Here is a 16,122-nt window from a genome sequence, read left to right as displayed (position 1 = left end):
CCTTTCTCTGAAAATTAATCAAAATCTAACAGTGTGTCAGAGTTTTTCAGCTTGAAATACTGCAGAGATGGTTCAGTTTAGCACGATTGTATGATCCTGGGTTTAAGCTCTGTTCAAAATGGGCTGTTTTGCTCTGAAAACCAACAAGCTTCTGCTGTTCATGCACCCTTCAGAAAGAAAACTCTCTCTGCTTTTGAGCTGGTTAGTTTGCTGCACCTAGGTTGACTTATTACTCGCTTGGTGAGGCGGAGTTGTACGAGGAATGGCAGCAGTAAATGTCTTTATATCTTTTGTTCTACACCTCCAAGTTTATAACAACCACAAAACATCCACAAAAAATAGATTTTCACCATATAGGACTTTTAAGTATACGCTTTTTACCTCTAATGTAGCTGATAAAATCTACCTTATTCACCTGAGCAATATTGATGCAATTCAACTGCAAATGCAAGCCACAGAAATGGAGACTTACGGTAATAAGTCATCATTTATTTGTGTCAAAATATCTAATTCTGAAGCACCTGCACAAAGGTGAATAATTAAAAAACAAACTGAGACAATCATCCATTTGTGAAGTAATGGAGACAAAATGGAAACCTCCAAATCCATTTTTAACTTGATTTATTTTGATAATGGAAATTAGGGCTGCACTATGATTGTGTAAAGCTATGTAGTTTATATTTTGCAATATATGCAAATATAGCTCTTGCAGTACAGCCTCTGAAATATATATATATTTTTTGTTGCTTTGGATGTCATTTACACACATCATACAGCAGAATACCTGTTTTTGGTCAACACCGTCCTTTCAGTTGCAGAAATATTTCCTAACAAATGATTTCTTTTTCCAACCAAATCATCTTTTTCTCTTGTGTTGCTCACTCATTTTGCTGTGAGAATGTCAAACCTGCATGTCGACAAACTCTTTGTATTTTAAATACAGTAAAAAGAAATAAAAACTGTGAATCCAAAATGGCTTAATTCTGAAATTAGGTTCCATCAGATAAACTTGAGTTGTACATTGGGCATGAAAAACTGTTTTTAAAAGAGTTTTCTTGTGCATCAAGCAACAGAAAAGTTGCTGTGTTTGAGTTCATTTCCTACACATCATACTGTCAGTGCTGAAACAATATACTGTGCAGCCGTAGTGAGAACTGAACAAAGAACCGCGTCAGTTACAAGTAGTGTACCTCATCTACAAAGTCCTGAAATAAATCCAGATTTCAGTTAAAGCTCTTCTCTTTTTTCTCCTGTTTCTGCAGTACACACGATCATGAAGTCAGCGCTGACTTCGCTAACATCTGAGAGGGAGAGATTAAAACAGTGTCTGGATCACGAAACATGTCCCCCGACTTCGCCGCAAGTCGTCAGTTTGAAGAATGCGCTGGCGTCGGTACGTGAAACAGCACACACACAGGTCAGAGGGAAGCTTTCAGACAGCAGAACTGGGTTACCGTAGGTAAACCACCTTCTCTTCAGTTCTTACGCTCTCCTCCGATGACGTGTCCTCCCACACTACTCGTCTGCTGTGACACATTGACGAGCCCTTTAGAGGGATTACTAGTCTGCCCACCTGAACATTCAACAGTTATGTTTCCTGCCGTTGCTGCCTCACACCTGGAGGCCTTTTTTCTATTTTCTGTCAAAGAAAAGTGTTGGCGTAGAGAGCGTGCAAGTCCTAATGTGGCAAAAGAAGTCATTTAGAAGTTGTATGTTCTCGACGCCGACGCATTTCTTTGACTTTAAATGCCCTGCTGGGTGTCGGCTTTTCTTCCTGCTTCACATAGAGCTGCTAACAGGTGATGACACACATCTCCAGTGTGAAGATGAATGTCGATGAATGTCGTATTCGCAGCCTGATCCGTGTAGCATTTCGTTTTAGAACAAGGAATTCTCTTCAGCTTTCAGTATTCAAGGTATTACTGGTTTACTGTGTGCAATAAAAAATGTTTACATTGGTTATTTTTCCAGGCTGTAGCCCAGAACTCTGAGCTGAGAGAGCGCCTGTGCAAGATTCATGCCGAGTCCCACATCGTAGAGCCCACACTAATAAATCTCACTGCCCCTGTGCAGGTGGGTGCAGGAATGCAGTGGCTCGAATGAATTCCCCCACCACCGTGATGATTATTATTATCTCTGTCTTTATTTTCATCCCACCTAGTCTAGAATTTGCCACAGAATGCATGAGCTGTCCTTTACCTCCCATCCATCCTCTCACCCCCTCACTCAACTCACAAGTTACAGAAAAAAAAACGGGACCATAATTTTCTTTTCTGCAACAATCTGGGGGTCCCCTGCCATAGATTGTATTTCTGTGCTTCCTCTGAATCTTGTCACTGTGCACGTCTCGCTTTGACACGGCTCAGAGGAAGAACTCTCCCCCACATTATCGTCTTCTCAAGAAGCTCTGTGCTCGTTTAATCAGATTTGCTGACCGGACAATGTGAGCTGATTTACTTAATCGTGTCTCTGGGAAATTTGTTGAACACACAGTGCAAAGCTAAGCCGCCCCTTCTGAGATTATCTGCAGGTTAATTAATCAGCTTCGGCAGTAACAATGGATAGATGGGTGTCCTCGCTTCTATGTCTTTGTAATTGGTTGCATGTCGTTTTTGCTTGTTTTCAAAGATGTATGCATCTTTTTTTGTCGTCAAAAGAGCACGAGTGCACACTCATTGCAACCAATTAATTTAACTTTAAGTGATACGGTAAAGTACACTCACCTGCCGCTTTATTAGGTGCTCTGACATAAATTCTGCATTTAAGGAACTTTTGCATTATTATTTTTTTCTGATATTGTCCAAAATGGGATGATTTTGTATCACTTTTAATGTGTTCCTGATATTTTGTTCACCCCATTAACACACAGTACAGCAGGCTAAAAGCTTGAAACACTTAAATATAATGCAGTGCAGTACATTTCCACCACCCACTATGATGTCAGTGCTAAACATAAAGCAAAATTATCCCCTTTTTTTGACAACCTCAGCAAAAACTGAATCTGTAAAAGTTTTGTGAAGGCAGATTTTATTGTAAAGTTCTTCAAATTTGCATCAGATATCACAGATATATCAAATAAAGCACGATTAAGTGTATTGTAACGCAGTCTGTAGAAATACACGTGATTGGCACAATAAATTCTCTTGTCGGATGAGGGTTTGGCAGATGCAAAACATTTGCATTTTATTGCATAATGTTTCAACTCAGTTGTGTATGAATATTGATCTGGGTTTCATAATGCAGTAAAGAAATATGGTTTATGTACAGAAGCTGCCACACCAGAGAAGAAAAACAGATCAGCATTAGGAAAATCTTTGTTATAACCAAATACTTTCACCTTATTATGACATACAAGCTTATCACGTTACAACATTACAGACCTTTCTTGTTCTGACAATGTACTGTTAACCTGAAGCTTGTTTGAGAGTGGAGAACAAATCGTTTAAGGAATATGGCTCATTTACACAATTTGATTAAGTTCTGCTTCATGCTTGGTTTGACACATTACCAGATTTTCCTGTTATTGAGCACGATGAGCATGATTTTGGAATAAATTATGTATCCATGGAGCCTTCTGTGCCTCACCACCTGATCAGTGAGAAATAACACTACCTCCAGCCGCATGTATTTTGAAATGTTTCAATGTGCATGCATATTTGCACACACATTGTTATCGACTGTGTTTTAGAACAGCAGAATCTCACCGAGTCTCAATCAAGGGATGAAGCACAAATCGTGTAAATGAGCCATAATCTTGTGTTCTTCCATTCTCAGCACACTGTCTCCCAGTTCAAACATACGTTTTACCTTATAACAACATAAATTACTGCGTTTTGATGATAAATACTACATTATTTTACCAGGAAAGCACATAATAAGTTAGCAAGTCATAATAACTGTTAGAACGTGAAAATCCTTGATATACATTGCATCATAGTGTGATACTGATTCACTTTCTTGGCTCTTAGGCACAAATGACCAATTTATGTTTCATGCTTTGGTATAAACATGACAAGATTCTGCTGTTATTGAGCTTTGTTTGGCTGTTACTCTGATAGGTCATGTATCTTCTGCAGCCCTCCAGCTGATCAATGAGAGAAATGCTGCCTCCAAAGGGTTGCACACATTCTTTCCTCTTTTTTCCCACTTTTAAAATTCTTCTTTTTGTACACATACTTACAAGGGCTGCCACTAGCGATTATTTCCTCAATTAATTGAACAGTTCTGTCTCTGAAATGTCAGAAACCGGTGGAAAATGCTGTTTGGTGTCATCAGCCCGAGATGACAAATGTGTTGTTTGTCCACAACCAGAAGAAATTCAGTTGACTGTCATAGAGGAGGAAAGAATCCAGAAAATATTCATACAGAAGCTAGAATCAGAGAATTTTCTTTGAAAATGACTCAAAGCTAATAATTGATTAACAGAATGACTGGTGATTCATTTAGTAGTTGACAGCTAATCAATAAACTGTTGCAGATCCAATACATGCATGTGTATTATGTATTATTGTTGACATTAAAGCAGAGAGAAATTATGTCTGTAAGATTTGGTCAGCTCATCTGAGATTGGAGGTAAATTAGTAAGAAAGTAACCAGGAAATATTCACATGTAAAAAGCTAGAATCAAAGAATTTTGACCTTTTTTTTTCCCTGTGAAAAATTGCTCAGACCATTTAATCTATTATCAAACTGCACACACTATCATCCGCAGTGCTCAAAAACTGCAGAATCTTAACATATCTCAACCAAGTATGAAGTAAAATGGAATAAAATCATGTATATGAGCCAAATTCCTCAACTGATCTAATTTTCAAACAGTTTCCTGATTCAAACATGAGTTTCACGCAACATAAGTTATCAAGTTTAAATGTTTCACAAATTAATACATTTATTATTATAAAAAATACAGTTTATTGTTCTAATGTCATACTCTAATAAGTTGGAATAACCTGTAGTAATCTTGTGCGTTCATCTCTAATAAAAAATACACTTTTCGTGTTCTTAACAGGACACTGATCTGTTTTTCTTCTTCGAATGTGGCAGCAATATGCGGTTGTACATATGACAGGACTGAAGCCTGTTGTTAGAAAATGTTTAGGGTTAAGCTATGGTGGTGTTGACCTTTCTTGCTCTTATTATAGCTGTGAACGTTGTTTTTCACAGAAACAGGACTCTGTAGACGAATCCCGTCCTCTCGTGCACCAAGTGTCCAATGAGAGCAGAGCTTCAATCGCAGAGTCTTTGTCTGAGTTCTTCGATGCACAAGAAGTTCTGCTGTCGGCGAGTTCCTCTGAAAATGAGGTAATTGCAAAGCTTTTACCATCAGATGCTTCTTGTGCCCAACGCTCGGAGCTAAGTAATGGAATTATCATTACTGCTGAGTTATTTGTCTTGTTTACTACTGAAACCTTAATGCCAGCTCTGCACCAGCTATTGTCTGACAAGAAAAGCTTTGAGAAATTGAGAGAAACACTAATTCAGGGTCTAATTCAGCGCCCGAGGTTTTTAATTTCTTTATTGCCTACACAGGTTTCCTCAATTCTCTGCCCTTCTCTTCAAATTGTGTTAAATTTTTAAGCACTGTGTGACAATACACTATAGAGAAAAGCGTTTAACTTATCATCAGAGCAGGTATTTTAAAGTCTTAAATCTATGTTTTTATGGCCCCTGTTGCAACAACAAATATTCCCTCTATTACTTCATTCTCCTCTTCCTTCAGTGTGCATACAGCAGACTTGATGAGATAGCAGCTGGAGCGGAAGCAATATGAAAATGGAAGTTAATTACTTTAATCTAAAAATACGGCAAGATGAGGTACAACTCTGCCACCAGGTCCTCAGAGAGCCTTCTTCTCCAGCGTAATAGATCTTCTGCTGACGTGACAGGATGTTGGAAGAGATCTGCCCAGCCCCTTACTGTCTGTGGTATTAGAAATGTACCTTTTGTTCTTTTTTTTTTAGGTGTCGGAGGATGACTCATACATCAGTGACATTAGTGACAACATCTCCATGGACAACTTCAGCAACGAAAGTGAAAGACCAAACTCAGGTAAACTAAACACGGCACTGGCCTCAGTGTGGTTTGATGGATCCCGAGAGACCAAACTCCATTATGTGCGTTTTAGTGAATACAACTGCGATGTCTGAGTGCAAATGATGACAGCGTTGTATGGCAGCAGCCAGTCAGGCATCTCAGAGAACACAAAAGACACGGTTCAAGTACATTTTATTGATGAAGATGCACACAGACATCAAAATATTAACAAGAGCCGAAGTTTAGTTTGTTGCTTCCAGCTGTTCAGGACTATTTCCTCAAAGTTTATTAACCCTTAGATGCACGAGTGATTGGACCCTACACTTGTCCATAAGTGGTTCAAAAGTGACCCATATAAGAATCAATGTGTTTTTATGCCACTTTTGTCATTTTGGTGAATAATAATATTTTGTATTATTGTTTGTATTATATTTTGGTCCACACAAGAGGGATTTCATGTTTGAAATATGTTTATTTTTCACATTATTACGGATTTTGAACATTTTGATAGTGGAAAAAGAGGGATATTACACAGAACAGCAACGGAAGAATGTCAACATCCATATTGTAGACATTTTTTCACTCCTTCCCTCCAGCTGTTGCTACTCCCTGTCCCTCCAAGTATGTGTACTTCATCACCTCTTGTATGATATTATAGTGATAAAGAGCTTGGGGTAGTAATACAAATACTGCAATTTCTTTAAAAATATTAAAAGCAACTTAAAAATTTAAATGGAATGATATCAAAAGCATGTTTTTTCAGGAATAGCTGGAATTTAAAAGGATAAAAACTTTTTATTACCAAAGATATTGCAAGAAAACGACCTCAGCGGGTCATTTTTGACCCACTTATGCATCTAAGGGTTAAATACCTGCAGCATCAAACGGCAGAAAGATCTATACAAGCATCTCTAAAGGGAGAAAATAGCACACATTTATACACAACACAACACAGCAGTAACCTTATAAATTACTTATAATAATAAATTATCCCTGATATGGAGACAGGATCGATCCAAATCAAACTGCAAGCTATATTGTTTACTTTTCTTTACCTCAGACAGAAAAACTGTCACAAAGTAGAGTCACGGTTTAATCACTGCAGTTGTTCTGTGCTCCAGGACAGCTGGAAATTGTTTTAGTGGTCATTTCGAGTCTTTTTTTTTTTTTTTAGATTAAAGAGATTTTTCAGTTTCAAAAAAGAATATTTGCTGCAGTGACATTATTGTGCAGATTCATGCATTATAGAAAGCAAACTCTAATCAGTAAATATCAAAACATGGCAACAACAGCATAGCAACAATGAGAACACATTATATTGCACCATATGTTGGTGTAGTTAGAGAAATTATCATCATACATAGACAGAATTTTCAGTGTTGGAATCATAAATAAACTCTTAAATTCTTGTCTGAAGATGAATTTTCCTCTTCAAATGCTCTGCAGCATCCTTTCTCTTGAGTTATTTTGAATTGTGGTCACTTTAATAACCAGAACTTACTGCTATTAGTTCAAGCATATGATATTGTTTCTATCATTAATTGAAAAAATTAATGCACACCCTGTGATTCCTTAAGTCTCTTTGGTTTCAACAAGCCTCTATATTACGACAGCATGATAGAATTCCTAAAACTGAGTCATGGATTTTAGTTTTTGTGCCACCTAAAGACTTTCAGTGGCCTCATCAAGCAACCCCTATAAAAACATCTTTCTAGTGGCTTTTATCACACATATGGCACCTTACCTGGTCCCTTGTATGTTTTCCTCTCAGGCTCGGTGGAAGAAGGCACTGTGATTTGTCAGCGGAGGTCCTGCCTGCCCACGCCCAGCCCCAACAACAGCACCATCAGCCTGTGGAACATCCTCAGGAACAACATCGGCAAAGACCTGTCAAAGGTGGCGATGCCGGTGCAGCTTAATGAGCCACTCAACACCCTGCAGAGACTGTGTGAGGAGCTGGAGTACAGCGAGCTGCTAGACAGAGCTGCCAACACACAGGACCCCTTTGAACGCATGGTGAGATGGCAGATTCTGTTTTCTTTCTGAGTGTGTGGGCAATTTTTCATTGTTCACATCGCCTGTTTGCTTTCAGGACTCAGTGGGTCTCTTCTGAGAAAAGCAGTTGCTCTTGTTGGAACTAGTGTGACAGCCTTGGCAGGAGTTTTAAGAAAGAGACGTAGATGTGAGGGGATTTTTTTTGTAGGTAGCAGTGAGTGCAAACCATTCGTCACATCCCAGCCCAGGAGTTCATACTGTCAGTCTGTGTGATATGTTGAGTTTAAATGAAACACAATATAAGCAAAAAGAAACTTGGCATCTTTACAGTGTTAAAGGGATAATTCTGAATGCTTGTTGTTGCAGTTAGATGTGAAAATTATTCACCTAATATTGCAATTATTCACTAAATGTGACACTATAGCCAGGTGACGGTAAGCTTAGCTGACCATAAACACTGCATACAGGGGAAAAAGCTAATTCAGCTTTGGCCAATTTTATCAGAAAGTCTGCCAACAAGTTTAAAGTTCGTTAACTGACATAGTATACTGTTTGTTTAATCCCTATATAAACACTTTCTATAAACTTTGGACAGCCAGAGTAGCACTTTTCGCTTCACAGTTTTTATGCTGACTTAAACTAAAGTCCTTTTCAGAATCTGACTCTTTTACATCTATTTGACAATATCCCAATATATCAGCTCAATGTCTGAATAAGCATCCTGCTCACTTTTCCGAAAAAGTCGCAACAGCAGCCTTGCTAGATCGGATCTAGTGACATTTCTGTATCACTTTTAACACAGCACAAGTCCAAACTGTATGCAGTCACATGAGCAGAAAGGCATGCACAAGCGATACACTTTTTTTTCCAGAAACAATGTTGATCTAAAAGCATCACAAAAAGCAAAGTGCATATTAGCTGCCAAATTCATGAGAAATATTTCTCATTATTTTGCTCTACAATTTCAAAACTATTCATTACAAACTGAAATGTCCATAAAAATGAAACTTCACTTCAATGAAAACAGAGACTAACCGCTCAGACTCACGAATAATGAATATAAACTACAACTTTAACAAGAGCTGAAGTCTAGTTTGTTGCCTCGAGCTGTTTTTAGGAGTCTTTTCTCTGAGTTTATTAAATACCTGCAGCATCAGACAGCAGCACAGTCCAAGAGTGTCTCCAAAGTGAGAAAGCTGAATTATTACTCTTTTGTTTAGTATTGCATTTGTATGTATTATGCATTATTTGATGTGCTGTGCAGTCCAATGTGTAGTACAGCATGTACTGTGGTTCTCTCTGTCTCTATGGTGATTCAGTCTGAATGCAGCCATGTGGAACATGAGCATTTATGTAAGCGAGACAGTATGTCATCACGTTAACAACAACAGATGTTGACCCAAGCTGCTTTCCAATAGCCAAACACAAGCAACTACTTTGAGTTGTATGAAGCAATTTGAGGAAGCTTTTCCCACATTTCAGCCCTAATATTTGTCCGAAAACATCACGGAAAGCAAAAACACATTTCACTGCAAAGACTGCGGCTTTACTGCGATAAAGATAGCATTAAGCATCCATAATAACAAGATGCGCCACAATAAATGTAATGTTTATGTGAAAACATTAACAGGAGATTAGGTTTAGTTAATTTCCTCCAGATGTTTGTAGTAGTCTTTCCTCTGAGTTTATTAAATATCTACAGCATCTGACAGCAGCAGGATCCAGATGAGCGCCTCCAAACCAACTGAATTATGCACATTTACACATGTGAAACAACAGCAGTTAATTCGTTAATTTCTCAGAATTATAAATAATCCCCAACACGGATATAGGATCGATCAGGATCTAAGAGCAGGTCACAGCGTCACACATAGGGTCACAGTTGAGCCGCTGCAGTTTAATCATTTGCTACATCATCACATCTGTCGGGATATTTTTATTCATGCATGGACAGAATTGTTAGTGTTTAGAAATCATAAATAAACTAGGCTGTTCATTATGCATCACATGATGTACCCTCCAATGTTGAATGCACAACAAATGCATGTGTTGTGTCTCTTTCCGTCACTGTGGTGGCTCTGTTTGAATGCAGCCATGTGGAACATTAATTATAAAAGCGACCTATGTCTGAATAATGAAGCAGAAATGTTATATATCCCATGTCTGAAAAGGGCTTAACTGTGTGTCGTTTCCTGCTTTGTATTTACTGCATCTTGTTTAACTCCCAGCTAGAAAGTGTAGGTGTAAGTGTACTTTCCCAAAACCATGCAGTGTCAAAGCAAAAGGTCACCAGTACAAAAGAGAATAAAGCGGGTATTTCAAGCATAAACTTGGCAATTACAGCAAGGTGAGACTGATTTAAATGACTGTCAAACGGAGTTGTTGCCTTCCTCTACACCAAGGAGTCAGGCAGTCTCCTGTCAGAGGGTTTATCTGGTGCTAGAGCTTGTAGCAGCCCTGCTCATTAGGCTTTATGCGGAAGAAATTCTGATCCACCTTTGAGATTTTCAGCAGGAAGAAGGCATGATTCAGACGGTTTTCCCTTCTTTCAGCTTTGACGTTTGCGTTGCCCAACCTTCAAGTCATTTCCTTGGTTAAAATTTGCTCATTTTGTGTGGGAGGTGTCGAGATGCAGCCCGAGGAGTCACACAGGAAACGGGAACATGAATGAGAAAAAGTGAAATGAAAAGCAGTTGATGTCAATGCGGTACAAACAGAAGCAACTTTATTAGTCCCACAAGGGGCAATTTGTCAGTAGCTGCTCACTGTAAAACAACACAAGCAGACAAATAAGTGATACAAAGGGAGTCGTGTGGGGGATAAAACTGAAACCTCCGTAAAAAAAAAAATAAAAAAAAATCCATAAATAAACTCAATAAATACCAATAAAAAAAGATCAGATCAGACATCCAGCTACCACTGCAGGGGCAGTGAAAGCTCCAGTCTGTGGCCTCTCATAATGAGGTGGAGTAATTACCAGCGCTCTCTTGGCTCGATGTTGGAGGAGGATTCAGACAGACAGTTTCTCTGTTCATTACAGTAAACAGGATAAGAAATTTGAACTGAGGAGAATCAAAATGGGATCTGGCATTCATTATGAAGCATTAATGCGAAGGCACTAACATGGATATTTGCCCATATAAGTCATTGTTCTGTAAAAACAATGAGCTATTTGCTGTACTTGTTTCCATTTTTTCTGTTTTTCTAGATTTATATGGCTACGTTTGTTGTATCCGGCTACGCGTCCAGCTACTACAGAACCGGAGGAAAGCCTTTTAATCCCGTCCTAGGAGAGACGTACGAATGTGACCGGCCAGATAAAGGCTTTCGATTTGTTGCAGAGCAGGTATGCAGGAATTGTGGTTGATCAACAGTGCAGCAATCACAGTGTTTTGTCTAATTTAGATGATTGATTGCACTGAATTTATTCACTGAGTCAGCTTAAGGTGAGGCAGGTTTCTTTGTATGACACCTTTCCAAAGCAAGGCAATATAAAGTACTATATAACCCCTTTCAGATGTGCGCTTTTTTGTCTGTCTGATTGAGCACTTTGTCAGATCTTGTAACATTTCTGTATAATTTTTAACACAAAACAAAGGCTGACTGCATTAATGAATAGTCAAGTTAAGTCAGCACATGTCTTATAGGCAAACACAAGCAAATAATTTCAATTATTTACGGCGGTTTGAGTTTTTTTTTTTTCACTTTTCAGCACTGATATGCACCAAAAACACTGCACCATTGACACAGTGTTCTGCTAAAGTCTTATTCACTTCAGCCTACAATTTCACATCTGTTACAAACTGAAATGACCATACAAATGAAACTTTACTGCGATGAGGACAGAGTCTGTAGCAGTCAGATTAATGATTCTCAAAACAAAACATTGGCAGGAGTTGAAGTTTAGTTTGTTGCTTCCAACCGTTTCAGAGTCTTTCCTCTGAGTTTATTAAATATATACATCATCAGACAGCATCAGGTTCTATATAGGAGAGTTGTGCATGTTTACACATGAGCAACAACTGCAGTTACTTCATTAATTACCTATAAATATATATCATCCTGGACATGGAGACAGGATTGATTAGGATCTAACAGCAGGTCACAGTGACAGTTTATCAGCTGCAGTTAAATGATTTGCACAGCTGTCAGGATATGTTTGATTTTACTGTTGGTTAAGTAGTAGTTAGATTATAATCACACGTGGACAGAATTTTCAGTATTTAGAAATAAAAACAGTGTGGTGGGTTGGTCTGAATGAAGTAGTGAAAAATATTAAGGAGATTAAAGTGGCAATTTTACATGTAACCATGTCTGAAAAGGGCTAATAAAATATGTATGAACCAATATGTTTGTTCTCCTTTACAACATTAGGTCAGCCATCACCCACCAATCTCAGCTTGCCATGCAGAGTCCAAAAACTTTGTCTTCTGGCAAGGTACTGGAATATAAATGCATTTGTAAATCTATTGTCAAAGTCTGCAAATATCACAATAGCAGCTGGTTGAGCAGTATAAATGCTAATTTGTACTGTTGCTTTTCTCTGACTAATTCTGCAGACGTGAGGTGTAAGAACAAGTTCTGGGGAAAGTCCATGGAGATCGTTCCTGTGGGTACCACTCACGTAACTCTGCCAGGGTGAGTCTCATTTACACCAGCGCTGGACAGACGGCCGGCCGGCCTCCTCAGCATTACACAACCTCCTCTATGCAAAGCTGACGTTGGTTTAGACCATTTTTCTTTTTTTAAAATACAAATTGTATTTTATTATTTTATTTATTTAAGAACGAGGTTAAAAAAATCACAAGATTGTTGGCAGCCAAACTACAACAGATATACACTACAGGCCAAACATTTGGAAGCAACTTCAAGTTTCTGTTCACAATGTCTTTTTAAACACCAATATGAATTCTGTGGATTTTGGAATGTATTTACTGCATGATCAGACTTTGCTTTCATTGATTTGTACCATTTTCCTCAATTTACCTTTAAGTATACATGGATATTCTCGGCAATTGGTGAATAAATATTTACAAAAAAAAGAAGGGTTTAGTGTTAGAGTTGAGCAGATTTTTGAGAATCACAACTTCATTGCAAAAGTAAAAAAAAAAACAAATCGCAGTTTGCATTATTCATTTTAGCTCTTTGGCTTTTGAGAGTTTGCATACAGAAATCCGAATAAATCTTAACTGTGTTCATATCTCTATAGCTACCACAAAGATACAAATACCTGATAATTATAGTAAAACTGTATCCTGATGAGTAATATAATAATCATGATGAGTATAATAATCATGTTTATTTTGCTGCAAAGTACACCAATAAAACTATGATCCTTTTTTTTTGTACATATTTGATCTTGCTTCCAAATGTTTGGCCTGTAGTGTAACTGGTTGTAGACAACAATTGAGTGTGTGGAGTTAATTACAGTTATCCTTGGGACAGAAACACATACAGTTACAGATAAAATCTTTGTTATTGTTCCGATTCCTCACCCCAGATGTGGAGATCACTACGAGTGGAACAAGGTGACGTCCTGCATCCACAACATCCTCAGCGGGCAGCGCTGGATCGAGCACTATGGGGAAATCTCCATCAGAAACTCCAACAGTGATGTTTGTCAGTGCAAGATCACTTTTGTTAAGGTGAGACGAGAAAGCAACAAATGGAAACGCTACATCTGTATGCAGGGATTGAACCATCCACCCAACCTTCAGTACCACCACAAACAATGTGTTGTAATGCAAAATTCACTCTTTATTTGACAAACAGAGATTTCTTTGAGAAGTGGACCCATATACACAATAATCAAAATGCCAATATATGCTGAAGCTACACAAATTTCCAAGTACAACAAATGAATTCATTTTTTTAGTGTAAATTTGACTTGAAAGGCTGAATTTTATGTGGTAGAACATGTTTTTTGGGGTAACCTATGGAACCTGTGACAATTTCTGCTGAGATTTTTTAAAGTTTTTAAAGTTTATCCTTATCCTTAAAAATCTTCATTTTTCCTGGATTTACAAAAGGTGTTTTCGGCAGTGAGTAAAGTCTTGATCACATTTTTTTTTGTACCAGCAGCTATTGTGCTTTCACAGTCTGTTGCACTCATTCACAAAAATGGAAAACATTATAAACATGAGCAATTATGGCAATGAGCCGTGACTGTTGACATAAAACATGAATCAGAATGAGAAATACTTACAGACATTTGGTAAATTAAAGCTAGAATAGAATAGAAAAGATCTTTATTGAGATTGTTAAACAGCAATGAAAGGCAGTTTAGCAGTATCTATTCTATTCTATTCTATTCTATCTGATTCTGTTCTACTCTACTCTATCCTAAAATCCAACATGAACAGCTTCAATGTGACCTTTGCATTGACTCTGGAACTCTACTGGATGGACTGAACACCAATTTTCTAAAAGACATCCCCTCATTTGGTGTGTTGGTGATGATTGTGGTGGCTGTTTCACACGTCAGTCCAGATCTTCTATAGGTGTTAAAATGGTTTGAGATGTGCTGAGTGTGAAGGCCATAACATATGATTCACATCATTTTCATACTTATCAAACCCATCAGTGACTTTACGTTCCCTAAAGGGACAAGTGTTCCCAAACCATGCCATCAAAACACCCTCACAGCAGAACAGAGCCACCAGATACCCTCACAGGGGAGGCTTTTCCTTTTTTTATGTCACCCATCTGTATTTTTCCATCCATGAACTTGGGACATATAGTTCTTTAGGACTCTTCTATGCACGTTTTTCTACTTCTTAATGGGACTTTGCTCTTCAAACAGAGTTAAAAAATGATTTAAAAACCATCATAGAGTTAAATTTAAGACTTTCAAAGATCAATTTAGTGCAACATAGAATTCAGTCTTATAGCTGCACGAAAATATGATGATAAACTGTAAGGCATTGTAACATTTTAGTAATATTTAAATATATAATTGTATTTTTAATTTATTAGGTATATTTAGGTGCACAATTCACTATGGAAATTTTCCACCCCAACTAAAATGAAGAAAACCCATGATACACTTAAACAGCAAATAGCACATTCAATAGAGTAACAATGATTAGGTGTTTTCCAAGGCTTACTGGAAAATGATATACAATATAGAAACTTACCCTGCAACTTCATTTATACATAACCTTTAATCATCTGAGCCCCCAAGTAGAGGCTCACTATATTTCAATAAATTCATCAATCTGCACAGTTTATCAGAGCCACGAGCTGTTAAAACAGAAAGAATCAGCAGATTTTTTACTTTCAGGTGGTCCTTGAATTTATTGTGAGTGGTGTGCAGTTCTGTCTGTAATGTTAACCAAGTCTAAGCTTAAAATCAGGATACATCATCAATCATCGATCCCCTTATTCTGTGTGTGGCATTTTGAAAAACAGCTAAAACAAACTGCATCAGATTCTGTAAAAAAAAAAAACTAAAAAAATCCGTGCTCCTCAGCACAATTGATAGGTCATGTCTGACTCAGCATCAACCAACAGAAATTCAGGGACAGACTGTGCTTACTGAGAGCAGATAGAAAAATAGGAAAAAACAAGGCAACGAATAAAAATATATGTAGTGAAATATCTATAGTGTGTAAAGTCATATTTTTTCCCAGTAGTCACAACACCTGTGGATATTGATTCCATTTTTTGGGGCAAAATAAATAATCAAAGAAATTACATTTAGTTTTTTCTTTACTGAAGATTTATTGTAGGTCATTGTGTTACTCATAATAACTTTTTTTTTCTACACAAAAGACATTTTTGAGTTCTCTCTCCTTCTAGCCATGATTGTACAGTTTCCACACAGGTGCAGTACTTTATATTGTAGTGAAAATTGTGCCCACAGTGAGTAAACATGGTATCGGAGCAAAAAAAGAAACTACTTAGGGGGTTAAAACATAAAGGCAGTTCAAAGTACAGCTGCATCTTTTACATTCTACATGCTTTGAATTGATTTGTAGTTCTGCAGAGGATTTGACTTTTGACTGTTGCTTTATTTTTCACAACACCAGATGAATCTGTAATGCATTTTCAGTCAGCGTCTTACATTTTTCACATACTCAAAGTAATCCGTAA

The 16,122-nt window shown here is 37.6% G+C and overlaps 1 protein-coding gene across 4 annotated transcripts in view; it reads left to right on the top strand.

Annotated features, from left to right (window-relative positions):
* osbpl3b (oxysterol binding protein-like 3b) overlaps positions 1-16,122 on the top strand; it is a 53,960-nt gene that overhangs the window by 32,944 nt on the left and 4,894 nt on the right. For 3 of the 4 annotated variants that reach the window (XM_055013901.1, XM_023299388.3, XM_023299389.3), the window contains 9 exons: positions 1,263-1,393; positions 1,972-2,073; positions 5,164-5,301; positions 5,961-6,048; positions 7,805-8,049; positions 11,237-11,374; positions 12,403-12,466; positions 12,588-12,666; positions 13,529-13,673. In XM_055013901.1, coding sequence (XP_054869876.1) covers positions 1,263-1,393; positions 1,972-2,073; positions 5,164-5,301; positions 5,961-6,048; positions 7,805-8,049; positions 11,237-11,374; positions 12,403-12,466; positions 12,588-12,666; positions 13,529-13,673 — 1,130 coding nt within the window. The remainder of the gene's footprint in view (positions 1-1,262; positions 1,394-1,971; positions 2,074-5,163; positions 5,302-5,960; positions 6,049-7,804; positions 8,050-11,236; positions 11,375-12,402; positions 12,467-12,587; positions 12,667-13,528; positions 13,674-16,122) is intronic. The other variant, XM_023299390.3, reaches the window with a different exon arrangement.

Source organism: Amphiprion ocellaris, chromosome 9, assembly GCF_022539595.1.
Source record: "Amphiprion ocellaris isolate individual 3 ecotype Okinawa chromosome 9, ASM2253959v1, whole genome shotgun sequence".
NCBI lineage: Eukaryota > Metazoa > Chordata > Actinopteri > Pomacentridae > Amphiprion > Amphiprion ocellaris.
This window is presented reverse-complemented; position numbering and strand designations above follow the sequence as displayed.